Source organism: Acomys russatus, chromosome 17 (genome assembly GCF_903995435.1).
Source record: "Acomys russatus chromosome 17, mAcoRus1.1, whole genome shotgun sequence".
Lineage (NCBI taxonomy): Eukaryota > Metazoa > Chordata > Mammalia > Rodentia > Muridae > Acomys > Acomys russatus.
In genome coordinates, this window is record NC_067153.1 from 44,956,317 (window position 1) to 44,983,676 (window position 27,360).

The window sequence follows — 27,360 nt, forward strand, 5'->3', positions numbered from 1 at the left end:
TAGCTTGAACTAAAAGTCAGGGTTTCTTTGGGGGAGGGTAATAGGTGTATTGACCAGAGAAGCCAGGAAGCTAGGCTTGGGAAGTGGATTCAAAACCTGAGAGGCTCAGCAGTGCCAGAGCCCAGCCAGGGTTCGTGTAAACAGCAGCCTGCTTAGGAACCCGCCGTCTTGATGAGCTGTTGTCTACCTCCCTGGGCCATTCCCTAGTAGGAGCATGCTTGGTCAGAGCTGACTTGTAGGAAGCCTTGTCAAGACATGCCTGGGGGGTATTCTCGAGAGAAGACCAGGTGCTCATGGGGGACACTGATGATGGTGGGCAAATGAACCAAAACATGCCAGCTGTCCACTGTGCTTCTACTCTGATGATGCCTTTTGTTTTGGTTTGGTTTTTTGAGACAGAGTTTCTCTGTGTTAGCTGTGGCTGTCCTGAACTCACTTTGTAGACCAGGCTGGCCTCAAACTCACAGCGATCCGCCTGCCTCTGCCTCCCAAATGCTGAGATTAAAGGCGTGTGCCACCACTGCCCAGCCGATTACTGTATTCGCATCTTGCAGGACATTTCTTGGTGCTGTGATTTTTGTTGTTGTTTTTGTTTTTCCCCTCAAACTGTTTGTTTTTCCTTGAACACTCTTCTTTCCCTTTAGCTCATAAAACTCCCTTTATCCTAGATTTAGCTTTCAATCTCCCAAAATGCATTAGTTTTTTACTCTCCCACAGCCTTTTCTTTTTGAGGCATTTGTCTGTTTTTCTTTATGTTGAAGTTTATGGAACTGCTTGGGTTTCTGTCCTCTGAGATTTTCTTAAACAGGTTAGGCAAGCACTCTACCCCCAGTATCACTAAGCTACATCCCTGGTATGTCCGCCTCCCTCTGAGACAGTGGCAGTGCAACAGACTGGCCTCCAATTCATAGACTTTGTTTCAGTTTCCCAAATGTTGGGGACTAAATCCAGGGCCAGGCAAGCACCCTGTCACTGAGCTATATACACTAGTGCTTCTCTGTGAGGTTGTGGGGTGAAAAACAGTTCCTTCCTTCCTTTCCTTTCTTTCTTTTTCTTTTCTTTGAATCTTTTATTATTTTTCGCTCTTCTGAGATATGAGGTTTCTCTTTGTATCCTAGGCTAGTCTTCAGCTATCATTGTAGCTTGTGTTGAGGTTACAGTTGTAGGCCACAGTGCACAGATCAGTGCTTTTCCCCTTGCTCTGTAATGGGGCTCACACAAGGCATTAAAGATCTTCCAAGCTATCAAACATGTAGTAAGCATCCTAGACAAGTACCAAATGGAGGTTTGTATATAACTCAATAACCTACGTTTCAAGTATTCTTGGCCTTCGTTTTAGGAAGATTTGAGAGTGTGCTGGTGAATTCTTGGGTCTTATGTGTTCACCTAATGGTTCTAGTACTAAAAAGGGTTGAGGTCCTTTGCTTTGTGGACTTTGCCCCTAAGAGCACAATCCAGGTGAAGGGCTTTGTGCGTGGCTTTATTGGCAGTGGGCCATCTGCCGTGTGGAACGCAAGGCCTTCTTCAGGCACAGAGTCATGTAGGATCAGTTCCTTGAGCGTCTTGCTCAACTTTTAGTCTGCTGTTTCAAGAGTGAGAGAGCCTTGTAAAACTAGGGTGGGGACAGATAATGAGCCAGGAAAGACAGGAAAGGCTTGGGATGACACATCCTTTCCTTCCCAAGCTCAGGTGTTCACTCCTGCTCACTTGTCAATGCAGCACTCACTAAGTGTCCGCCTTGTCCGCCTGCTACAGACTTGGTCCCCTGAGATCCGTGTGATAGTGGAACCGAAGTGTGCAGTGACTGTGAGCTTGATTTCAAATCCCAGCTCCACTCTCTGCCAGTTGTGTGATGCTGGTCAAGTTACTGTCGCTGCTACTTCATAACTGTAATTTTGCTGCTGTTATGACTCTTAATGTAAACATCTGATATTCGACCCCTGGCCAAGTTACTTAACCTCAGTGCCTTGCTTTCTTATCTGAGAAGTGGGTGGTAATAACACCTACTTCAAAGTGTTGTGGAGATTGCATGAAGACGTCTATGAAGTGTTTAATGGGGTGTTGTCATGAGCTGTTTTTGTTATTACTGTTACTAATCTGCCCAGGGCCATTTCTTCTTGATTGTTGCACTCAGAGTACAGGAATTTCAAAGTAATAACTGGAACTTGGGCTGCCATCAGCCTTAGTTAGAACCAGAGTGCCTGGGTAGGAACTCCCATTGGAACGTTCTAGAATCCAGCTACTGTGAGATGAGGCAGTCCTAGTTAGTGGTAGAGTTCTTCAAGGAAACCACAGTTTGTGTTTATGGGGATAACTTCTGTAGCAGTGAGCCTCTTGGAGGGTGAGGGGGTGTGGAGGCACAGGACTTCCCCAAGAAAGGCTCCCCTCCCTTCCTAAGTATCTATCTTCTCATTTATATGCCTGAGACTATGTGCACAACTCCTCTTTGGACTTGACCTTGTTTTCTTTGGCACTTAGCACCCAGGCAGTATGCACTATGCCTTACATAGGAGTGCTTGAGCAGATACCTTGTGTGGTGGTTTTGAGGGTTATACAACGATGTGTGGAAGTGCCTAACAAGGCAGTAAAAGTAAAATAACAGTGGCAATGCTAATGACGTTTAAAAAAAAAAACACCAGCAAAATATCTATTCATACTTTACTAATAAACATTTACAATCTTGTGCACAAACACGGGTCAAGAAACAGCAGTGAAAACACAACGCCTTTTCAGGCAACAGACCCAGTTTTACAATTCCTGTGCTTTGTGCTTGGCCTTAACACATGTTTGCACAGGCTTTTACCACCAGAATCTGCCTCTTGGAAGCATCTATTGTGTTTGACATGTAATAGGATCTCAGTTCACGTTTATTCCATGCATGTCTTTGCCGCTTGTTCTTCATTAAAGCAGAAGGGGCTAAGGAGAGAGCGCATTGGAGGAAGTATGTTGTCAGAGAAGATCTCCTTTATAGGATAAGAATTTGGGTATGGAAGTATGCCTATTAAAAATGGTGCAAAGAACCAGGCAAGACTATCTGCTTCCTGTTTCTTGGATGAGTCAGTTACACACGTGCTTACCTAAGATAGGCGTTCTTTGCTGAGCTTTGTGGGGGAGTTTGTGTTATGGCGCTAAACATGGAACCCCAGAGTTCACTGAGCTCCATCCCCAGATCTCTTCCATCGACACTGAAAGCAATCTGTGGGTTATTCCCTAAGTGCCTTCTAGCACAGCTTCATGTGGCCGTCATTGTCACTCCAGGCCTGCAATTCATCCTTCCCCAAAGTCGAAATTCATAGAGACACATTTGGGAAGCAGGTGTGGTGGCGCACGCCTTTAATCCCAGTACTCAGAAGGCAGAGGCAGGCGGATCTCTGTGAGTTTGAGGCTGTGAGTCCAGGATAGCCAAGGCTACACAGAGAGACCCTGTCTCCGGGGAAAAAAAAAGAAAAAGAAAAGAAAGAAAGACAGAAACCTTGTGTTCAAGAGCGAGCAGATAACTGGATGTGAGGTAGCGAGTCCGTGGTGGAAGCCATTCCGTAGTTTTGAAGGAGACGGCTACACAGGTCTTAGGGAAGTGTGCAGCTGATCTTAAGGCCAGAGCATGAGAGTGAACCCCCAGCCGCAGGCGTGTGCAGAAAGGGGAAGAGGTACAGGAGAAACTCTGCTGAGTAGACATGGAAAGAAACCATTAAGAGTTGGAGCGTGGCTGGGTGTGGTGGCGCACGCCTTTAATCCCAGCACTTGGGAGGCAGAGGCAGGCGGATCTCTGTGAGTTCGAGGCCAGCCTGGTCTACAAAGTGAGTTCTGGGACAGCCAAGGCTTATACAGAGAAAAAAAGGGGGGGTGGGGGGACGCTGAAGAAATGGCTGAGAGGTCAAGAGCACTGGCTGCTCTTCCAGAAGGCCTGATTTCAATTCCCAACAACCACATGGTGGCTCACAGCCATCTGTACTGAGATCTGGTGTCCTATTCTGGTGTGCAGGCAAATGTGTAGTCAGAACACTAGTAAATAAATAAATCTTTAAAAAACAAAACAAAACCAATAACAACACAAAAGAATTGGAGAGTGTGTGGCTGGAGAAACGGCTCAGAAGCTAAGAGTGCTGCTCTTCCAGAGATCTAAAATTCAGTTTCCAGCACCCACAGCGGGTGGCTTACAACCACCTAGAATGAACAAGCTCAAGGAAATCTGGCTGGTCCCTGGAGCACCACATAAGCTGGACGGATGGACGGACAGACACACATACACACCACAAATCTTTAAAAAAGAAAAAGAGAAAGAGTTGCTCAGAGCAATTGGTAGGAAGCTCTGTGTGTTTAAGAAATTTGTTTTAGACAGATGCAGTGGTGCATGCTTATAATCCCAGCACTCTGTGAGTTCGAGGCCAGCCTGCTCTACAAAATGAGTCCAGGACAGTCATGGCTACACAGAGAAACCACGTCTTGAAAACCAAAAAGAAAGAAAGAAAGAAAGAAATGGATTTGGAGCTGAAGAGATGACTCAGCAGTTAAGAGTACTTGCTGCTCTGTAGAGGACTTGAGTTCAATTACCTTGGCTTTTTTGGTCTTTTTGTTAGTCTTTTTCTTTTTCTTTTCCAGAGCTGAAGACCTAACCCAGAGCCTTGTGCTTACTAGGCAAGTGCTCTACCACTGATCTAAATCCCCAACCCCAAGGCTTGAGTTCACTGCCCTGCACCACAGGGCAGCTCACAACCATTTAACTAGTTCCAAGGTGTCTGATTTGAAACATGCTTGTGCCAGTCAGCTACTCAAAGCTGATTGCTATCCGACAGGGGACTAATTGGATTCAAAGCAGGGTGTGGAGTGGAGTGATAAGATGCAGGACAGTTTTAGGGTGAACTTGTGGCAGAGAAGAAAACCGTTGAAAATAGCTCTCCCACCGAGTGTGGTGGCGCACACCTTTAATCACAGCACTTGGGAAGCAGAGGCAGGCAGATAGCTGTGAGTTCGAGGCCAGCCTAGTCTACCAAGCAAGTCTAGGACAGCCAAAGCTACACGGAGAAACCCTGTCTCAAAAAACCAAACAAAGAAAAAAGAAAATAGCTCTCCTGGGTGAGACTGTCAGAACTGTCTCTAGGACTAGAGAGCTGCAGAGGTACCTCCTGGGAGCCTGGGAAAGAAGAGAGAGCAACCAGGAGACCACATTGAGAACTGCTTTAGCGGGGCCTGGAAAGATGGCTCAGGGGTTAAGAGCACTGGCTGCTCTTCCAGAGGTCCTGAGTTCAAGTCCCAGCAACCACATGGTGACTCACAACCACCTATAATGTGATCTGGTGCCCTTTTCTGCATAATAAATAAATAATTAAAAAAAAAAACTGCTTTAGAGCCAGGTGGTGGTGGCACACACCTGTAATCCCAGAACTCTGGAGGCAGAGGCAGACAGATCTCTGTGAGTTCGAGGCCAGTCTGGTCTACAAAGAGAGTCCAGGACAGCCAAGGATACACAGAAAAACCCTGTCTCAAAAAACAAAAAAAAATTCAGGACAAGGTTTTTCTATGTAACAGAGCCCTGGTTGTCCTGGGCTCTCTTTGTAGACCAGATTGGCCTTGAACTCAAGAGATTTGCCTGCCTCTGCCTCCAGTGTTCTGGCATTAAAGGTGCGTGCCACCACCGTCCAGCATAAAAAAAATTTTTTTTTGCTCTAGATTTGTGTGCCTTTGCTCCTAGTAGTGTGGGGTGTGTATGTTATGCATGTCAATGCACTGTTATGTGGAAGCCAGGACAGGCCGTGTCTTCCTGTCCTAACCTCTTACTGAACTGGGAGCCAGCTTGGTGTCTCTACCTCCTAATTCTGAGGTTAAAGCACACGCAGCCATGCCCACCTGTTTATGTGATGCTAGGATTTGACCTCAGATTCTCATACTCACAGAGCAAGCACTCTTGCACTGAGCCAGGTCTCCTCCTCCTCCTCTTCCTCCTCTTCCTCCTCTTTCTTCTTTTTGTTCTGGTTTGTTTGTTTGTTTGTTCTGTAGACCAGGCTGGTCTCCACCTGTCTCTGCTTCCCAAGCACTGGGGTTAAAGGCATGTGCCACCACCATCTGGTCTATTTTTCTAAATTTGTCTGTAATGAGTACATTCTTTTCATGATTTATTTAAAATATTATCTAGGCCTGAGAAGTGTCTCAGCAGGTAAAGGCACTTGTCACCAAGGCTGATGACCTGAGAGAGTTCCATCACTAAAGCCTACATGGTGGGAGGAGAAAAGTGACTCCTAGAGGTTGTTCCCTTGCCTGTACACATGTGCCCTGGCATGCATAAATCCCGCCTGAGGTAAATAAATATAATTCAAGGGTAAAAAAAGCAAATTAAATTAATACAACACTCATAATTAGTATAAAATGTGAGAATAACATTGTATGAAAGTCTCAAATAATTAAGAAAATATGTATTAGAAAAGTAAATAGTAGGGCTGGAGAGCTTGTAGAGGGCCCATGTCTAGTTCCCAGTACCCACCTGGCAGCTAATTACAGTCTGTACTCTAGGGGATCCAACGCCCTCTTCTGTCCTCTGTGAGCACTGCTTGCCCATGGTGCTCTGATACATGCAGGCATAGCACCCATACGATAAATGTAAATGACTTGTGGTGTGGTCACTCACGCTGTAATCCCAGCTCTGAGGAGGCCAGCTTTGGCAACATGGTAAACACCCAGTAACGTGGTAAGTTGTGTGGTAAGGCTCTCTCCACCCTACTCCCCCGACCCCGCAAAAGCAAAAAAGCAAAAAAACAAAACAAAAACCCAAGAATTAATGACCTTTGTTCTTCCTTCACCTCTCAGGGCTAGATAACAAATACCTTCAGGACTATTAGCTGACAATGTCATTTGAAGACATTCTTATTCCATTTGCAGGCTTTGGATTTATTCCTAATCAAAATTAATCTGGTGGGGGCCTGGAGTGATGGATTAGTGACTGAGTTGCCCTGGCTGCTCTTCCAAAGGATCCAGGTTCAATTCCCAGCCACCTACATGTCCGCTCATAGCCATCTGTTCAGGGCATATAGCGCCCTCTTCTGGTCTCCATGGGTATGACACAAGCACTTGGGGTTCAGACCTACATGTCGGCAGAACACCCATACATACATAACTGAAAATAATAAAAATGGAGTCTGCTCATGCTTCAGGTTAGTTTATGAGTACCAGTGGCTGCTGACTAAGCCAGCCAGGTAATTCATGTTGCCTCTGGGACATAAGCTCCACCGAGTGACCGTGAACCTGCATCTCTTTAAGGCATGAAACCATGAAGAATATGGGTGCTAAACAGTGCCTCTGGTTTTGTTTCCTTGCTTTTAAAGAGACTGAACTGACATGTCTCTTGGCGCCTCAAGGAACAGCTCTAAAGGGGACATGGTGTAGAAGGGAGTGAGGTGAGCTTGGGTGTGCTGGCCTACTTCTGGGGAGCCTCTCCGCCCCTGTGCTCCCTGAACTGCAGCTGGAACACAAACTCCATTTTCAAAGCTTCATAAACCCTTCTCCCAGACCTCACTTGTCCTGGTTTCATGGTTCTCTGTGGAAATGAGAGCCTGTGTAATTGCCTGACACAGGGCATGGTGCAGGGAGCAGTAAGGAGGCATTCCGATGCTCCCACACAGTGGGGCGTGCGTGGAGCTAAAGAGCCTAACTGACTGTTCTGGAGCCTGCCCTTTAGCTCACTGGGGTCCCTCTTGGTGTCCCTGTATGGAGCATCTTCCCACAGTGCCCATCCTTCCTTACCACTTGGTTAGGGCCTGCTGCCCAACTGACTGGAGATGCCTTCACTGCAGAGTTCTCTGAGAGAGTTAAAAGGGATTTGATTTCAAGAGAAAAAAGCAGCAGCAGCAGTTCAGTTCCATCTGCTTACATACTCTTTTTTGAGACAGGCTTTCTCTGTGGCCTTGGCTGTCCTGGACTCAGTTTGTAGACCAGGCTGGCCTCTAACTCACAGCGATCCACCTGCCTCTGCCTCTCGAGTGCTAGCATTAAAGGCGTGCGCCACCATGCCCAGCTGCTTGTATACTCTTAACCTGCTTGTGAACTAAAACCTGTGGCCTTTGCACACCAGCGTGTGTGTTCGCAAGCAAAGGGTTTTTTGAGAGCTCTTGGTGAAATAAACTAAGTGGGCCTAAGGGCCTGTGTAGTGGGTGCCCTAAGGGTGCCTGCCACTGAGGAGGGGCTTCATAAGGGCCTGCCCCTTAGCAGCACTTTGCATAAATGGTCTTATTTATCCTCAGAGCAAAGAATCAAGTGGGTTTTTATTTCCCAGACAACCTTTTGTGGTGAGGAAACTGTATAGAGAAGCCATTTGTCTGTCCTCACAGTTTCTTGGGCTGCCTTCCTGAGACCCTGGCCCACACAACACCAGAGCCTGCATGTCCCTCCCTCAGATTGCTCTGCTGTGTAGGTTTTGTTAAAGTTTTCTATGATCTTGTGCTCTGCTAGAAATGTACGAGCACTAGATTGGCATTTTGTCCTGAGAGTAAGGACAGTGCTTAGTTAAACAGTGTTCAAGGAATTGACAGAGTTGCCGCATCTGTGGCATCTGCCCACTTCAGAAGTTCCGCCCGGATGGTTAACTGACTGAGTGCCTGCAGTGCTGCCATTGAAATGCTAAGCTACACTTGCTCCATTTCAACCACACTAGGACGCTCCAGTGACACTGCTTGTCCCACACACAGCTCTCCTTCCTCAGACATCTCCCCCTGAGGCCCCTCCCCCCTTTAAAGGCTTGGAAGGGGCTTGCTGGGAGGGATTTGGGGAAATGAATGGAGGTGGTGAGATGGCGCTTTTTTGTTTGGGTGGCTGTGTTTTGTTGTTGTTGTTGTTATTGTTATTATTATTATTTACTTTGTCTGTGGGTGACACATGGAGGGAGGTTGTAGGACACCTTGTGAGAATCAGTTCTTTTTTTCTACCATGTGGATTCTGGGAATCAAACTCCAGTCATCAGGCAGAGTAGCAGTGTCTCTCTTCCCACTGAGGCATCTTGCTGGATGTGGCGCTGTTTTGGTTGCGGTGGTTTGTTTGGTGTCTGCGCGACAGCATCGCTACCCGAGGAAGTTTGGAGATTCAAGGGTGATAGACAGTTGGAATATGATCTAGAAGGGGGAGCTTGGTTTCCAAGTGCGCACATCTTGGCCCCACAGCCAGAGGTCCACAAGGGCCCTGAAAAGCATGGAATCTGGTGCAGGGCCAACTGCTGTGCCTTGGCCTTCAGGCAGGGCTCTGTGGTACCGCAGGTGAATGAATTGGTATGGCAGAAAACTGGATCTAACCCTGGCTGTGTGCTGACAGGTTGTTACCATGTTCCAGTTACTTCCAGGGCTTTACATACCATCTTTCCATCCTTTCTTCTCCTAAGAATTCTTGGCAACTTAACTGCTGTAGCCTCAAACTCATGAGCTGAGCTCGTGCCTCGGCCTCCGGAGTGCTAGAATAACAGGCATGTGCCGCCGGGCCTTGCGCTGCCTAGGTTACCAGTGATAGCCAGATTGGTTGGAGAGATGACCAGAGTGCGTGCCTGTAAGGATGAAAAGCTTACGAGAAATAGTATTTTCGTACAGCTGCAGCCCAGCATAGCTCGAGCACTGCCACTGGGAGCAATGCTGAGCCTGGAAGGTTGCTTCATGGCCAGGGCTTCTGAGTCAAAGCTTTACGACAGTGAAGACCTACTCTGATCCATTTCTGCTATATATAGTCTTAGAAAAGTCATTAGCGAGCTGGACATGGCGGCTTCACACCTGGACTGTAAGCACTCAGGTGGCAGAGGCAAGAGGACTGATGCAAGTTCTAGGCCAGCCAAGGCTAGTAGGAAAACCTATCTCAGAAAAGACAAGACATGACATTAGATTGTCACACTCTCTATTTTCTTGCCCAGCGTTCTGTTGCTTCTGGAGCCCAGAGCCTTGTACGTTTACATAAATGCTAAGTGTCACCCTCCCCCTCCAACTCCAGGGCATCAATTTGTTCATCAAGTTTAAAAGTTAGTGTTTGGGGAGCTGAGGATAGAGCCCAGTGATAGAGCACTTGCGTAGCATGCACCAGGCCCTAGGTTCAATTTCCCAGTACCTCAGAAGAAATCACCAAGTAATTAATAACCAGAACCATGTTAAAGACAAGTTGGCTGTCAGTTCAGCTGTTGGTTACCAAGGATACTAGACTCTAGGCAATGGGATTGCATACAAATCCACAGGAGCCATTTGGGCAGGGGTTGGGGAATTACAAAGTGAAGATGTTTGTGTTTCATCAGCGTGCTGTGGTGGCACCTCCCTGTAATCCCAGAGCTTGGGAGACTGAAACAGGAGGATTGTTTTGAGTTCTCAGGCCAACCAAGTCTACATAGCAAGACCCAGTATCCAAAAGACAAATCCAAAAAAGTTTATATTTTGGGTTGCAATAAAATTACTCCTTTTCTTTTGTTTGCAGAGATGCTACAATTCGTCAGCAATCAGGTGGGAGAGTTCCCTGATTTGTTTTCAGAGCAGCTGTGCAGTTCCTTCCCTGGAGGTGGTGGCAGTGGCAGCAATGGCGGCGGCGGCAACAGCCATGGCAGAGGCAGCAGTGGTGGAGCCACAGATCCCGCAATACAGCAGTCATTCAGCCAGGCCCCGTTGTCTAGCTTCTCTCCCTCAGCGGCCTCCCCTCAGGCTCCAGCCCTGCAGGTCAAAGTCTCTCCTACCCCACCAAGGGCAACCCCTGTTCTCCAGCCCCGACCCCAGCCCCAGCCTCAGCCTCCAGCTCAGCTGCAGCAGCAGACAGTAATGATCACCCCAACATTCAGCACTGCTCCCCAGACGAGGATCATCCAGCAGCCATTGATATACCAGAACGCAGCGACCAGTTTCCAAGGTGATTCCCAAGTCTCGGACCCTGTGTGCCAGGTGTGCAGTCAGACTGCAGATCTAGCCTCTGAGCATCATAGAAAATTTCAGTATGGTCCTGTCTGGACAAGTTTCTGATCATTGGCAGTACGGTGCAGGAAACTGTCTCCTTCCTCAGAGAACTGAATGTCTGTTAGACCTTCTTCCGAGTCCAAACATAGTAGAGTCAGGCTTGTTCTGATAGAGGTAGAATCCTGAATAAAATTAGGTCCAAAACTTAACATAGCCCTAGATCTGAGCATCCACAGATGAGACCTGCTTCCTAAGCAGATAACTCCTAAGCAAGCACTGTGGAGATAAATACCATTTTTAAAATAGGTGCTACATCTCTAAATAGCAGCCCTATGGCGGATGAGAGGTATATGTTGAGTGAGCGACTGAAGAACTTATTCTTCCTGTGGTGTGCTATATCCCGTGACAACAGGGGGCCCTGGGTAGGCTCAGAACTGCTCTCAATTTGAAGACACACATAATTTTCCGGTGGGTTTTGAGACTTTGAAGGAGGAGGCAGAAAGCAGAGACCATGATCCCAAAGCAGATTTCCATCTAGAAGGGATGGGAAGCAATGAGGCTCCGGGGGGCTGTTAATTCTCAGCGTCTATTAACTCTATCTCCGTGCAGCCATTTGCCGAGTAGCTTCCCTTACGTTCACTCCAGCACCCAGCGTAATAAAACAATTTGTACCCATTCCATCAGATACTGATGCGGTCCTTATGGGATGTGCTGTTCTCTATAGCAGCTTGTAAATGGCTGTGCGCATCTTCCTCAGCAGCAGGTGGGAGGCGAGGTCATCAGGAAGCACTCCATCCTCAAGTCACGCTGCAGCTGCAGTGACACCGTGCACTCCGTATCTGCGTAACTTTTCCTTCTCTTCTCCGAAGTCCTGCAGCCTCAAGTGCAAAGCCTGGTGACGTCCTCACAGGTGCAGCCAGTGACCATCCAGCAGCAGGTGCAGACGGTACAGGCCCAGCGGGTGTTGACCCAGACAGCCAACGGCACGCTGCAGACTCTTGCCCCAGCCACAGTGCAGACAGTTGCTGCACCCCAGGTGCAGCAGGTCCCGGTAGGTGTCTTGGAAAGGACTCAAAGAGGAACAGGCGGGGGGGGGGGGGGGGGGGGGGGGGGGGACGGGGACGACACACTGACTCTGAGCTAATCCTCAGTTGAAACTTTGACATGCTAAGAAGGGTCATCCAGAGTGTACACAGAGTAGCTGGGAGGCCTAAGAAGGGAACCTGGACACTAGGCTATACCTGTGAGTACCATGGGGAGATCTGACAGAGCCTCACCTATAGATAGGCTCTAGCAACCTATGGCTGCTACTATGACTGTTGACACATATGATGGGCATAAAACCAGAAAGAGATCTACCAGGTGGCTCTGTGGACACTGACGCTTGTTACCAAGCCTGAGAGCCTGAGTTCAGCCCACATAGTGAAAGGAAGAAGCAGCTCTTGCACGCTGTTCTCTGACTCCTACACCTGAGCTGTGGCGCGCGCATCTGCCTCCTGCCCCTTTCCCTGCAGTAAAACTGGAGAGAAACATGCTAAACTATCTCAGTTAATCTTTAATTTTGCTTTCCCTGTTTTACAGTGGAGGGACAGGGGAGGTAAATGTGCACTGTTTTTAGGGGGGCTAAGGAGATGGTTCAGTGGGTAAGGTTGCTTGCTCTGTAAGCTTGATTTTTGGTTTTTTCGTTTGTTTGGTTTGGTTGTTTGGTTTGAGCTCTCTCTGTGTAGCCTTGGCTGTTCTGGAACTTACTTTATAGACCAGTCTAACCTCAAACTCACAGAGATGCATCTGCCTCTGCTTCCCAGGGGCTGGGACTAGAAGTGTGCACCACTTCCATCAGGACCTGTGTTTGAACCCCTGTACCGTATAGAAATGGGCCTGCTGCTCGTGCCTGTAAACCCAGCCTGGGAAGGGCAGAGGGGCATGTCCCGAGAGCTCACTGGCCTGCCAGTCCACCAGAGGGGCAATAGCCAGATAGGTGTGTGTATCTGCACATATGTGTGCATTTACCACACATGTACAGTATAATGTATGAACTTACATTTTCTTACTAACAAATGAACCTTTTTATTGTGTTTGAAGGTTTTTATTTTGCCTGCATGTATACGTGGGTGGGTGGAGATGAGCGGACAGCCTGCAGGAGCTGCTTCTCTCCTTCCACCTTGTGAGTCCTGCGCCTCAGAGTCAGATCACTAAGCTTGGAGGCAGGCACATTTACTACCGAGCAGTCCCTGGCCCCAAATCAACTTACCTAAAAACCAACAAAAGAGAAACAAACAAATAAAACCTGGGTTTATCGTTTTTACTTCTTACCCATGTTTCTGGTTCTCCCAAATCTATCCGAAGCCAGCTCTCTCAGCCTTCTGTTGTGACCCATCCTTGCTCTGTTGCTGCCACACAGTCGCATTGCTTGCCTGAAAGCCTGGAAGCCCTAAAACTCTCTTCAGCTGTCTCCTCCCTCCCCTTCAACAAAGGATGGGAGCTGCACAAAATAGCCAACTTTGGGAATTGTCTGTAGGGGATTTTCTTTTTGTTGTTGGTTTTTGTTTGTTTGTTTTCTGTTTTGTGAAAGTGTTTTCTTATTCTTTTGTGATGAGTCTATGCAGCAAGAAACAAATAAAAATTATGAAAAATAATGCTACTTTTTGTCCTTTTTCTAGGTCCTGGTTCAACCTCAGATCATTAAGACAGATTCCCTTGTTTTGACCACACTGAAAACAGATGGTAGCCCTGTTATGGCTGCAGTCCAGAACCCAGCCCTCACTGCCCTCACCACCCCCATCCAGACGGCCGCCCTGCAAGTACCAGTAAGAGTCGCATTCTCCTTCCACCGGGCTTGAGGGTCTCTAAAGCCCACTGCTGAGAAGAAGTTGGGAGCTTTATAAGATGTGCTGGTTAGATTGTAACTATCAGTCCACTTTTAGTCTTGTTTCTTCCCTTGAAGCAATGTTCCTGGAGTGTGTTAGATTAAGTCTTGGGATCTTGCAAGGGAGTGGAAAACAGTTCCACATGAGCCCTGCTACTGAGCAACAGCTCCACACAACCGTCATCTTTTAGGCACTACAGTTGCCATGAGGTTTGACTTCTTTTTTTTTTTTTTTTTTTTTTGAGGTTTGACTTCTAAAGGATAGTAGGGCCACTAGACAGGAGAGATGTCAAGAAGAAAGATAAAGAAAGCACCATCGTCACTTAGGGAATCCCAGCCCCTTTGAAAGAGTATTGAAATTTTGGAAAGCACTAGCTTCATTCATAAAAACCAAGAACTAGGGTTGGAGATGTAGCCAGTTACTAGAGTACTTGTCTAGCGTGCTTGAGGCTCTGGGTCCAATCCCCAGCAACACAAAAATGGTGTGCTCTCACACGATTGTGATCCCCAAACTGGGGAGGTAAAGGTGGGAGGTTTGGAAGTTCAAGGTCATCCTCAACTGCATAGGCAACCTTGGCATTTCCTGGGCTATGTGAGACCTTGTCGCCAAACAAAATAAAAACTTGCAAGAACTAGAAACAATCCAAATGTCTATCCATGGGTGAATAAACAACTCACAGTGCACCTGTAAAATGAAAGTGTTCCCAACAATAAAAAGGGATGGTTTATGCACAAGGCAGCCAGGCTAAACCTCAAAGTGACAGAGAAAAAAGAAGCTTGTCTCAGAAGTTCAGCTGGTCATTCCCTTAGTTAGACGCTCAAGAGATAAAACATGCCTGTGGTGATCGCCAGCAGGGTGAGAGCGCAGGGGATGAGTGGCGCTCTCTACAGTGACGGGCCTCTGTCATGACTCGGATGCTACAGAGAACACTCATGTGTAAAACTTCATCAGAGTTCTAAAAATGGTGTTTGTTATGTTCAGATTATTCTTTCTTTTGTTTTTGTTTGTTTATTATGTGCATTCATGTTTTTCCACGTGTGTGTCTCTGTGAGGGTATGAGTTCCCCTAAAACTGGACTTAGAGGCACTTATATGCTGCCATGTGGGTGCTGTGAACTGAACTCGGGTCCTCTGGAAGAGCAGCCAGTGCTCTTGACTGATTAGCCACCTCCCCAGCCCTGTTTGTTTTTATATAGAGTCTCTCAAAATAGCCCAGGTTGGCTTCAAGTTCAAAATCTTCCTGAACAAGCCCCTGAGAGCTGGAGTTATAGGCATGTGCCACCATACCTGCCTTTTTTTGTTGTTGTTTTGTTTTGTTTTTCTTTTTTTGTTGTTTTGTTGTTGTTGTTATTGTTGTTGGGTTTTTTGAGACAGGGTCTCTCTGTGTAGCCTTAGCTGTCCTGGACTGGCTTTGTAGGCCAGGCTGGCCTCGAACTCACAGCGATTCACCTGCCTCTGCCTCTTAAGCGCTGGGATCAAAGGCGTGCGCCATCACAGGCAGCCCAGTGATTTCTTTCTAATTCTAATGAAGTAGAGCAGGTTTCTTAGTCTCCTTATTGACCATCTGGATATTGAAGCCATTTATTGAAGAAGATAAGAATTAGTGAACATAGAAATAGGACAAAGTAGGAATTAGCAGGAGCCTCTGTGGCTTGCCTGACAAAGTGAGAGAGCAGCTCTGAGGGAGACCGTGTAACCCTTGCAGTCTGACGGCCGAACTATATAGAGATGTAGGGGTTTGCCTGTCATTTGAGAAAATAAAAACTACGTCAAACACTCAGAGATTTTCTCTGGGCCCAGCTAATGTCGTTCACATGTGTGTGTTTAGAGTGGCTGACAGTTCGGCAGCAAAACCATACAGCTTTTCCCTAGCAACCCCAGATGAGAAGGGAAGGCTCTTCTGGAAGTACAGTTTACTGACAGTGACCCTGAAAGGAAGATAGGAGCTGGTGTGCCATAGCTCTTGAGGTCTTTTGGAACCTAACCTCCTTAGCCGAGGAGGGTATCAGGTGACAGGAAGCACTGCCAGGTGACACCGCATATGCAGGAGCAAGCCACTGTGTTGTGAAGTTACCATATTTAAACTAACAAAGGGGAAATTCTGCCGTCGTTCTAGACCCTGGTGGGCAGCAACGGGACCATTCTAACCACAATGCCTGTGATGATGGGACAAGAGAAGGTTCCCATTAAGCAAGTGCCTGGGGGTGTCAAGCAGCTCGAGCCCCCCAAAGAAGGAGAGAGGCGGACAACACACAATATCATTGAAAAGAGGTACCGATCCTCTATCAACGACAAAATCATAGAGTTGAAGGACTTGGTCATGGGGACAGATGCCAAGGTAAGTGCCACTAACAGTGTCTCCGCTGTCCTCGTCAAGAGTTAGGGAAGATTCAGGCTGAGTGGACACAAAGTGAGTTAGAGGTACATTTCTGTTGAAGTATCTTGGTGTTTGAAGGGATTACAAAATATTGCCCAGGTACGGTGGCATATGTTTATAATCCTGGCATTCGGGAGACAAGGCAGGAGAATTGCAAGTTCTAGGCCAGTCAGGCTAAAAGTCAGTTTCATAAATGAATGAATGAGGAGGGCTAGAGAGGCAGCTCAGCAGTTAAGAGCAAATGCTGTTCTTCCAGAGGACCTGGGTTCTGTTCCCAGCACCCACGTGGTCACTCACAATAGACTATAACCTTAATTCTGGGATCCAACACCCTCTTCAGGTCTCCTCAAACACCAGGCATACATGAATGGCAGGCAAAGTACTCGTTCACATAAAATAAAACTAAATGAGTCTTTGATGAATAAGCACAGGTTATCATCTACCATAAATGGAATGTTGAGAGTTGATGATGTATGTGGCAGCCTCCCGGCCCCTCTGACTCCCTCAACTGTGCTGTATTGTGGCTGTCTATGATACCCAATGTAAGAGGGAGTTACATAGCATCTTACCTAGTAGCCGGGTACAGGATGGTATGTACCTTGAAGGCAATGGAGGGCATTCTTGACATTTTTTAAGTTGTTTCCTTTTTAAGAGTGTTCCCTTTTAGGGGAGAAGCAAGAGTAGAGATTGACTTTGTCCAAGAGCAAAGCAAAGGAAGTTAATTTTTCATACATAATTTTTTTTTTTTTAATGAATGTGTCTCTTGGGAAAGGGAGGAGTTTATTTAAAATAATAATCTGCCAAGCGTGGTGGCTTATGCCATTAATCCCAGCACTTGGGAGACAGAGGCAGACAGATCACTGCGAGTTCGAGGCCAGCCTGGTCTACAAAGCGAGTTCAGGACAGCCAAGGCTCATAGAGAAAACCTGTCTCGAAAAAGCAAAAAAAAAAAAAAGAAAAAGAAATCTTATTTTAAAAGGAAGTTCATTGTTTTCCTTATAGTTAAAAGAGTATAAATACAAATATATAGTTATTTAAAATAGCTATCCAGAAAGCCAGGCATGGTGGCACACACCTTTAATCCCATCACTTTGGAGGCAGAGGCAGGTGGATCTTTGTGAATTTAAGGTCAGCCTGGTCTACAGAGTGAGTCCAGGACAGCCAGGGCTACACAGAGAAACCCTCTCTTGGCAGGAGAGGGAGGAATAGCTGTCCAGAAATGCTCCGGGGTTTTGTGGTATTGCTAGAGATTGATGCCATGGTTTCATAAATACCGAGTAAGCACTGGATCACTAAACTATATTCCCAGCACAATACTGGGTTTGTTTGTTTGTTTGTTTGTTAACCTGGGTCTCATTAGCCCAGGATAGCCTGGAACTCTCCATGTAGACCAGGCTGCCTCTGCCTAAGTCCTGGATTAAAGGCTTATATCACTGCACCCAGCGTCCAATGCTATTCTTTTCTTGTTTGTTTGCCATTTGTTTCCCTTAAAGTTTGTCTTTATGCTAGATTATTATAAGAATTATCATAGCCAAATATTTATTGTGTGTCAATTCTATGCCAGGATCAAGGCTAAATTCTTAGCATATCTTGTCTCATGAAGACCTTACTTCCAGCCTGTGGTTTACATGCTATCATTCATATGTTAAGGATGAGGGGGAGAGTTAGGGTCTAGCTCATGACAGCGCTAGAATGTGCCAGACCCTCTGTCTAGTCCCTAGTATTGCCACCACCCCACCAACCCCCCCCCCCAAAAAAAGGGCGAGTTTTGTCCCAGTTCTCCCGTGTTTGAAGCAGTGTTTGACACCTCACTACTGTGTTCTCCACTCATGAACTCTGGGGGTCCGCTCTTTGCTCCAGCATGCATGGCTGTACCTGTATTTCTTCTGTCCTCCTTCCCAGATGCACAAGTCCGGCGTTCTGAGGAAGGCCATCGATTACATCAAATACTTGCAGCAGGTCAATCACAAGCTGCGCCAGGAGAACATGGTACTGAAGCTGGCAAATCAGAAAAACAGTGAGTGTGCTATCGAGAAGGGGCTGTCAGACCTCACAGTTGTTTGGAGAAGTCCTCTGTGGGCACTAGGGCAGACTCATGTGCATATGGCCCTGCCCAGGTGGGACTTCATACAAACAGATAGTTTCCTACGGGGTTTTCTTTGCAGAGCTCCTGAAGGGCATCGACCTGGGCAGTCTGGTGGACAATGATGTGGACTTGAAGATTGATGACTTTAATCAAAATGTCCTCCTGATGTCTCCCCCGGCCTCTGACTCGGGGTCCCAGGCAGGCTTCTCCCCATATTCCATTGACTCTGAGCCAGGAAGTCCTCTGCTGGATGATGCAAAGGTATGGGCTTTTGATATTTCTCACTCTCAGAATCTCTTGCTTTCCATAAGGGAATAGAAACCACAGAGAGATGTTCAGTCCAGTGGTTAAAATAATGTGGGGTGGAAAGGACCTGGAGTTCTGTGAAAATAGCTGTATTTGAAGATGGGGGGAAACTGCTAAGTATGGTGGTGCACGCCTGTTACCCCAGACTGGGGAAGGCTGAGACAGGAGGATCATGAGTTCTAAGCAAGCCTGACCTCCTTCGCAAGACCATCTCAAAAACAAAAAACAAAAAGGAGGCCAGGCGTGGTGGTACACACGCTTGTAAAGGCAGCACTCAGTGTGGCAGAGGCAAGTGGATCTCTGTGAGTTTGAGGCCAGCCTGGTCTACAGAGTGAGTCCAAGGCTGCACAGAAAAACCTTGTCTCGAGAAACGAAAACAAACAAAAATCTGAGAGGGGACAAACTGACTCTGGATAGGACACAAACAGACCCCCAGATTTAACAGGTCCTTATCAGAGGCCCATCCGATGGGTGGAGTGCCAGCTCTTGAGTGCAGACACAGAGCAGCTGCCAGGCGGGTGGGCTCTGGGAGCAGCTGGATGCCCTCCATCACTTTCCCTGCCCATAATAGGCCTGGCGTGACCACTTTCCGAGAGGGCTATGCCAGCTTAGAGTGTTCTTTCCAGAAACAACTACAATTTGCAATCAAACAGATAACACTCCACCAACCAAGGGCTCTTAAATGATCCCTGAACCAAAATGCCCATGGTGATTGAAGTTTTAATGGAATTAGTTAGAAGAGGCTCTAAGCGCAATGACTTTCCTGGAACCTTTGGAGACACTGGATCCTGTACTGAATTTTGACGCTAGAGTTTCTAACCAGAAGCACATGGTTTCATTCCATGTGGTTTTGTTAGATTGAAGGCTACCATGTTTCTCTGGCTGGCGTAGAGGTTGCTCTGAAATTAGGATAACCTTGACCCCCTGATCGTCCTGTCTCTACCTACCAAGTGCTGGGATTGCTGCCATTGCCAATACCTGAGCAGCCATCTGCAGGACTTTGTGTATGCTACATATGTACTCCCCCCCCCCCCCCCCCCCGCCTTTTTAAAGACATACTATGTGGTCCTCCATGTTCTGTATTTAAACCAGGCTATCCTCAAACTCACAGAGATCCACCTGCCCAGCACAAAGCAAGCATTGTTTTGAAATGTTTTTTTATATATGACTCTATTCGGTTGTAGTAGTTGGGGTGTGTGCATTGGGACTTGAGGAAAAGCTTGGCTCCAGGGCCCTGCCTCACCCCTTGTCAGTTCCCTAGGGCCTCTGCTTCCAGGTCTGTCTGTAAAGTGAACGAGCCACAAAAATGCTCATTCTAGATTTAGTAAGCTAATTCAGTCACAGGGTTCTTTGTCCTTTTCTGTGTTGAAGAGAAGCTGAGGAGACAAGCCGCTCAGCTCTGCCGCTCAGCTCTGCCTGGTATGGTAAACTAAACCTTAGAATCCATGAGCAAAAGGAAGCCTCTCCTTTGAAAAAAAATTACACTCCTTTACTCTAAAGCATAGTTTTTCATCATTGTTAAGATACAGTGTAAATGCAATGAATCATTAACCTATTTTAAAAGGCTGGTGGAGCCAGCCATGGTGGCCCACACCTTTAATCCCAGCACTCAGGAGGCAGAGGCAGGCGGATTGCTGTGAGTTCAAGGCCAGCCTGGTCTACACAGTGAGTCCAGGACAGCCAAGGCTACACAGAGAAACCCGGTCTCGAAAAACCAAAAGAGAGAGAGAGAGAGAGAGACTGGTGGAATGGCTCAACGGGTACAAGTGATAACCACACAACCTTGACCACCTGAATTTTAGAACCCACATCAAAAAGCCAGATGTGGTGGGCCAAATTTCTAATTCTTTCTATAGGACTCTTAATTTTTTTTTTTTTAAAGCTGGGCATGGTGCTGCACACCTGTGATCCTAGCACTTGGGAGGCAGAGGCAGGCAGATCTCTGTGAGTTCGAGGATAGCCTGGTCTACAAAGTGAGTCCAGGATAGCCAGAACTACACAGAGAAACCCTGTCTCGAAAAAGGTCACTCTGGCTCAGGTACGCAGCACAGTGGTTTGGTTTTTTTGTAGTCTTGAAAGTGCTGTTTGACCTTTACATCTCCAGCGCCAGTTTGTTTTCTGTTGTTGTAGAAATTTTTTTTGTAAGAATGTTGGCCTGGTACTCAGGAGGCAGAAACAGGTAGGTCTAGGAGTTCAAGGGTCATCCTGGTCTATAGAGAGAGTTAGTTCTAGGCCAGCCAGAGGTGCATAGTGAGATCCTGTACACCTTGCTTTTCTTTGGAATACACTCAGTCAAAACCAGAAAGGTTAGTCCAGTGTTGGAGCAGTGGCCTGTGAATCGTGGACCCCTCAAGGTCCCTCTTGACTCTACTCCTCTCTACCTTACTGGTTTGGTTTAAACCTCACGGTCTGTTTCTTGGCGTATGTATAAAAACAAAGTGTTGTGTTTGACCAAGGCAATTTATTAAAAAAGAGAAAGTGTTGAATTGGACTTAGAAATTTAGAGGGTTAGTGCCTGTGATGGCAGAGCAAAGAAAGGCAGTGCAGTTAGAGTGCACATCTGGACCTCCCAGCAGGAGGCAGAGAGCACACCCTGCTATGTGTGGCAGGAGCATTTGAAATCTCAAGCCCACCCATGTGACATACTTCTCCAGCAAGACTTAGCCTCCTACTCCTCCCCTAAGCCACCAGCTGGGTACCAAGTACCAAATGCTCAAGACTTATGGGGGACATCTCATTCAACCCACGACACAGAGTGCCATAGAAACGCAAATGGTAATCATCCTGACCGTGAGTTGCTGTTTTGAAGGTCAAAGATGAACCAGACTCTCCTCCCGTGGCGCTGGGCATGGTGGACCGATCTCGAATTCTCTTATGTGTCCTCACCTTCTTGGGCCTCTCCTTTAACCCCTTGACTTCCTTGCTGCAATGGGGAGGGGCCCACGACGCTGACCAGCACCCATATTCAGGCTCTGGCCGCAGTGTGCTGTCACTGGAGTCAGGTAGGTGGGTCCCCTAATGCTGCCTTGGCTTAGATGAGCTGCGGTGGCAAAAAGAAGCCCACGTAACAACCATGTGGTATATCTACCCAGTCCTCCTTGCTTTCCATGGGGCTGTCCTAAGTCTCCAAACTTAAGTTCAGTTGCGATAAGCAAAGCCAATCTTTTTTAGCACGGAGCAGGGGGGGCGGTAGCATGGGGGGGCTGTGCAGCATTATGTCAGGTGGGAGGTCAATGTTCTAGTTTCCTTTAATGGGGTCTTGTGGAACACAGCCCATGGTACCAGGAGGCAGAAGGATTACTGTTTAGGCTACAGAACCGTCTGCCATTTCCTCTGAAAATGATGCAGAAGGCTCTTTGATCTCGCACTCTGGAGTCCGTCGGGTGCCTTGCTGTTCCGCAAGGCCCTTCCTGGTCTTCTCAGCTGAGATGCCCGTCTTTAGGTTCTGGGGGCTGGTTTGACTGGATGATGCCAACTCTCCTCCTATGGCTGGTAAACGGTGTGATTGTATTGAGCGTCTTTGTGAAGCTGCTGGTCCACGGGGAGCCAGTGATCCGCCCACACTCACGACCCTCAGTCACCTTCTGGAGACACCGGAAGCAGGCGGACCTAGACCTCGCCAAAGTGAGTTCAGTTACCCACCTTTCTTTGGCTTCTTCTATACTCAGTCAAGAGCCCAATGATTGTTGTTGAGACCCCATGTGTATGAAGTCCTGTGGGGGTACTGGGGTGACTGAGGAGAGAAAAGGCCCCCGTGCACGTGACAGCCATAGGGCAGTGAAGGAGAGTGCACCTGTACACAGATCGTGCTGTGGGCACAAAATGACCTTTGTGTTAGGACATACAGTGCTGTGAGTCTTGGAGTGCAAGTGGTGCTGCCTTGGTCAGAAAAGATGGGCAGGCAGGCATGGGGGAACCCTCAAAGCTCATAGTGCCGTGAGTGGTGCATCAGTCACTTTGGCCTTGCTATAACCAAATACCCAGCAGAAGCAATCTAAGTGAGATTATTCAAGCTTACAGTTCAGTCCCTTGTTGGAGAGGCTGGTGGCCGTGCAGCAGAGCTTATGGCATGGGACCTCATATCTTGGCAGATCAGAAAGCACCCGAACTGCAAGTGGCAGTTACTCGCAAGAGCTGCCACTTGCAGTGCCTTTCCATCAGGCAGGCCTTAGTCCCAAAGGTTCCGCAACCATCTCAGGCATTACTACCAGCTGGGGACATGTTGGACTATGAATCGTGGGGGGCATTCGCATTCAAACTGTGACAAGTAGACCATTTGAGGATATGTGTGTCTATGTCAGAGAGATGGCAGCAAAGGCTGGTGGTCCAGCTAGTCACTCTTTGCAGAGAGTTTGACTTGTAACTGAAGTGGGTCTTTTTTTTTTTGAGCCTTATTTTTCCATGTGTGTCTGTGTGAAAGCATATGCATATGAGTGCAGATGCCCTCTGAGGCCAGAAGAGGGCGCCAGATCCCCTGGCTCTGGAGTTGCAGGTGGTTATGAGCCTCCTGGTGTGGGTGCTGGGAACTGAACTGTGGTCCTCTCTCTGGGAGAGCATCAAGTACTCTTACCCTCTGAGCCATCTCTCCAGCCCTCTGAGTTAGGTTTTGATTTCCAGTGACCCAGGGAAGATTTTGGGCAGGAAAATTAGCTGAAAGTTGTTATTTGGAGTCAGTATAAGGAGAAATTATAGGCGGGTTCTATGGCACCAGATGACAGTGAAGAGGTTAAACATTTGTACTTGAGGAGTCATGTGACTCAGAACATTCCTGAGCAACAGCAAATCTAGAGCTTATTTCTGCAGGCTGTCACGCCAGAGTCAGGCCCCCTCAGTCTGTTCCCAGAACCCTGGGTCCTAAAATACAGGGTTGATTCGGGAACAGCAGTTCACAGGAATATTCTAGAGGCAGATTGAAGGGTATCTGGAAAATGCCCTTCTGGTGGCCGTGTGAAGAATGGGTTGGGGACAGGTACAGAAACAAGTTAGGAGCTTCTTAGACCAACTAGTCCAGACAAGAGATAAAGACCTGGAACTCAACAAAGGGTAGAGGTGAATAAATATTTTGAGATATAAATTAAGTAATAACAAAAACTCAAAGGTGGGAGAGGCTGGAAGATATTGAGGGCTCTTTCTAGGTTGTTCCTGGAAATACTCGGATGCCTTTGCATAGTGAGCAACAGCCAGGAGGCAGCTGGCAACCCGGCCCATGGTAAGAGTCCGTGCTGAGGAAAGCTACAGTCTGACTGGGAGAGGGTGTGTGGGCAGAGTTGCACTGGTTGAGGCAAAGGAGTGAAAGCCAAAGCCAGCCTGGAAGTCAGCCAGGAAAGGAACTTCTGGCTGCCATTGATAACCTCTCTCCATCGCCAGTGTCAGCAGGGTGCCGTACACTCCATTAGCCCCTCAGCTTGGCAGAGATCACAAATTGAGGCAGTTCAGCATTTAGCAGGGAGTTTGCCTTAGCACTGTGGTTCCTGGGCCGAATCACAGGCTACAATCCCAGAGCCCTGACTGGCAACTCTGAGGTGGGGCACAACAGACTCCCAGAACCAAAGTGTACACGTTGTCCAAAAACTAGTACTTACTTATAAAAGCTGCTGTGAGAGCTGGGCAGTGGTGGCGCATGCCTTCAATCCCAGCACTTGGAAAGCAGAGGCAGGTGGATCTCTGAATTTGAGGACAGCATGGTCTGCAGAGTGAGTTCCAGGTCAGCCAGGGCTATGCAGAGAAACCCTGTCTTGAAAAACAAACAAAAAGGCTGTTGTGAGAAACTGCCAGCATTTGCTCAAAGACAGAACACGGTACAGTTTAACAGTAAAAAGGTCAGGGAATTTGTTATACTGTCCACAGTAATGTTTGCAGAGGATGAGATTACAGGTGGCTGCTTTTTATGTTTTTGTAGCTTTCCAGTGTTTCTCAGATTTTCATAATGGAAATTATGTTTTATTCTACTAACAAGCATGCTTTATTCTGATAACAAGGTGGGTAAAATAGAAGAAGTGTGTTAAAACCGAAATGCCACAGCAAGGCCAGTGACCATTATTCCCACTTGCTGCTTTATAGGGCGATTTTGTGGCTGCTGCTGCCAACCTACAAACCTGCTTATCAGTTTTGGGCCGGGCACTGCCCACCTCCCGCCTGGACTTGGCCTGCAGCCTCTCCTGGAATGTGATCCGCTACAGCCTGCAGAAGCTGCGCCTGGTACGCTGGCTACTCAAAAAAGTCTTCCAGCGCTGGCGGGCCACTCCCGCCACTGCAGCTGGCTTTGAGGATGAAGCCAAGAGCAGTGCGAGGGATGCAGCCTTAGCCTACCACAGGCTGCACCAGCTGCACATCACAGGTGAGGCGGGAGCGGAGCGCTGCACGGTGCCTGCGCACCTCTTCCTTAGATTGCTTCACTAGAGCTCAACCTTGACTGAAACCATTCTCCATGGCTTCCAGCCAGCCATCAGCCTGTGCTGTCCACACCTATAGTTTACTATTTCTTTCTTTAAAAAAAAAAAGGTATTGATTTTATGTGAATAGATGCGCACCACATGTGGGCAATGCCTGGTGGAGGCCAGAAGAGGGCGTCAGATCCCCGGAACTGGTTGTGAGCTGCCATGTGGGTGCTGAGAATCAAACCTAGGTCCTCTGGAAGAGCGGCCAGTGCTCTTAACCACTGAGCCATCTTTTCTAGCCCTGAGCTTAACCATTTCTAAGATGGAGATGGGCATGGTAGCACAGGCCTTTAATCCCAGCTCTCAGAAGTAGAGGCACACAGATCTCTTGAGTTCCAGAGCTACACGTTATGCTCTGTCACCAAAAAAAAAAAAAAAAAAAAAAAAAAAAAAAAAAAACAGAACAAAACAAAAACGTTCTAAAATGGATGTTATTCACAGTGACATCTCTACGTGCTTAATTAAGCATGGCCAGGAGGCACATACATGTAATCCCAACACCAGCATGGTTCAGGAGGCTGAGATCATCCTTTGCCAATCTGGGCTACATAAGACCTTGTTGAAAAAGAGAGCCAGAGACAGAAAGACACAGAGACAGACAGACAGACAGACAGACACACACACACACACACACACACACACACACACAGAGAGGGGGGGAGAGAGAGAGAGAGAGAGAGAGAGAGAGATAGATATGGGACGGTAAAGGCACAAGGTGGCTCAGTTGGTAAAGGCCCATGCCACCAAGCATAGCGACCTGAATTCAATCCCATTGACTCCCATGGCAGGGAAAAGTAACTCCTTCAAGTTGTGCTCTAATTTACACACACACGTTACAGCACGCGCGCGCACATAACATAAATCAATAAATGTTTAAAATAAAAAAGTGTTGCTTAGGTTGGCTTCCTGGCTTCCTGCTCAGGAGTTCGGTGAACAGTGGTACCACTTGCAGAACTGAAAGAAACAGGAAGAGAAGCAGTTTTCCAAGGAAGGATGTGATGCACTGTTTTGGACAGTTGCTTATGAGACACAGGAGAAATCTTCTGTAGACATTGGACCTGTGGGATCTGCAGCCCAGATCATGGGCCCTGAGCCTGCAAGGGAGAGTGAGAATCCAGGGAACTGATGAAAGGAAACCAGAATATCTCACACAAAGGACAGGTGAAGCAGCGTTGTCAAGACTGGCACTGCCTAGCTGGGTACGGTGGCATCATCTAATGCCAGCACTCAGGAGGCAGAGGCAGGTGGGAGTCTGGGTTTGAGGCCAGCCTGGTCTACAGAGTGAGTTCCGGGTCAGCCAGGGGTAAATGGTGAGCACTTGTCTAAACAAACAAAAAGAGACTGCCTGAGAGGAGCGACAGTCAAAGGTCGGAGGAGAACAGAGGAATTTGGAGGGTGAGAGGGACAAGGTGAGGACAGGTGGTTGAGGCGAGGTTGCTACTACTGTGTCCACTAGCAGTAAATGAAGTCAGAGGTACCTGTCCGGTGTGGTCCTCTTGTGGAACATTCCTGTGCCTTTGAGCTTCATCCAGAGGGGGAGCAGGCCTAGTCATTGAGGATGGAGATGAAATTGTGGCCATCAGCTTTAGCAGGAAATCCTATCTTCAGATCTCGTTTTGGTTTTGGTTTTTTCCCCTCACAGTGCCCTTATAACAACCCCCCTATCCAGATCTCTAAGCAGCGATCCAGCTGCTAGATTCTAAAGAGTTCAGGCAGAACCTTCACATCGCCCACCTGCATTCACTGAACATTCCTACCGCAGGATCTAGGGGGCCCCTGAGGGGCTGGGGCGCCCACAGCAAGGTATGCGTGCTGTGCTTTGTCTTCTCCCTGAGGAGAAAGCTTAGAGCTTTGTGGGGAAGCGGACACCCCTGCCCTAATACAGAGTAAACTCTGGAGAGTAAGTTCCACATGCTGGTGATGGAGTGGCAGCTGGGGGAGAAGGACCTCCGCTAATGAGTGAAAGAGGCGTGGAGGCCCTGAGGTCAGGAGACGGACCTGAGCTTCACGGCGGTCACGCCCTTGGGACCTAGGCCTTTGTCCACTGATTTCATAGCGTTAGCCTTCTACCTACCAACCCAGTGTGTGTGTGATTGGCGTCGTTTCCTTTTCTGGGAAGTCTGTGGGAGGAGGGTAATGAAAACAAAACCCACTTGGTTTTTGTGTTGTGTTTTCATTTTCTTTCTTCAAATATTTGGAAATTTAGACCTTTATCAACAGTATGTGGCCCTGTTATTGACAGTGCTTTGGGAAGTGTTGCACCACACACCTGAATTCTATCCAGTAATAGCAATCCTAACGGTTCTCATTGTCACAGAATCAGATGCCATGTCCCAGTCCGTTGGGAGGTAGACATAATGGTTGTGCTGGACAGGCAGAGAGCTGGTTGTCTTGGAGACCCT

The 27,360-nt window shown here is 47.7% G+C and overlaps 1 protein-coding gene across 1 annotated transcript in view; it reads left to right on the top strand.

Annotated features, from left to right (window-relative positions):
- The window catches only part of Srebf2 (sterol regulatory element binding transcription factor 2), a 61,386-nt gene that overhangs the window by 13,735 nt on the left and 20,291 nt on the right, over positions 1 to 27,360 (top strand). The window contains exons 2-10 of the mRNA XM_051160062.1: positions 10,420 to 10,842; positions 11,756 to 11,937; positions 13,547 to 13,693; positions 15,869 to 16,090; positions 18,032 to 18,146; positions 18,295 to 18,476; positions 21,331 to 21,523; positions 21,964 to 22,145; positions 24,582 to 24,858. Of these exons, the coding sequence (XP_051016019.1) occupies positions 10,420 to 10,842; positions 11,756 to 11,937; positions 13,547 to 13,693; positions 15,869 to 16,090; positions 18,032 to 18,146; positions 18,295 to 18,476; positions 21,331 to 21,523; positions 21,964 to 22,145; positions 24,582 to 24,858 (1,923 nt within the window). The remainder of the gene's footprint in view (positions 1 to 10,419; positions 10,843 to 11,755; positions 11,938 to 13,546; positions 13,694 to 15,868; positions 16,091 to 18,031; positions 18,147 to 18,294; positions 18,477 to 21,330; positions 21,524 to 21,963; positions 22,146 to 24,581; positions 24,859 to 27,360) is intronic.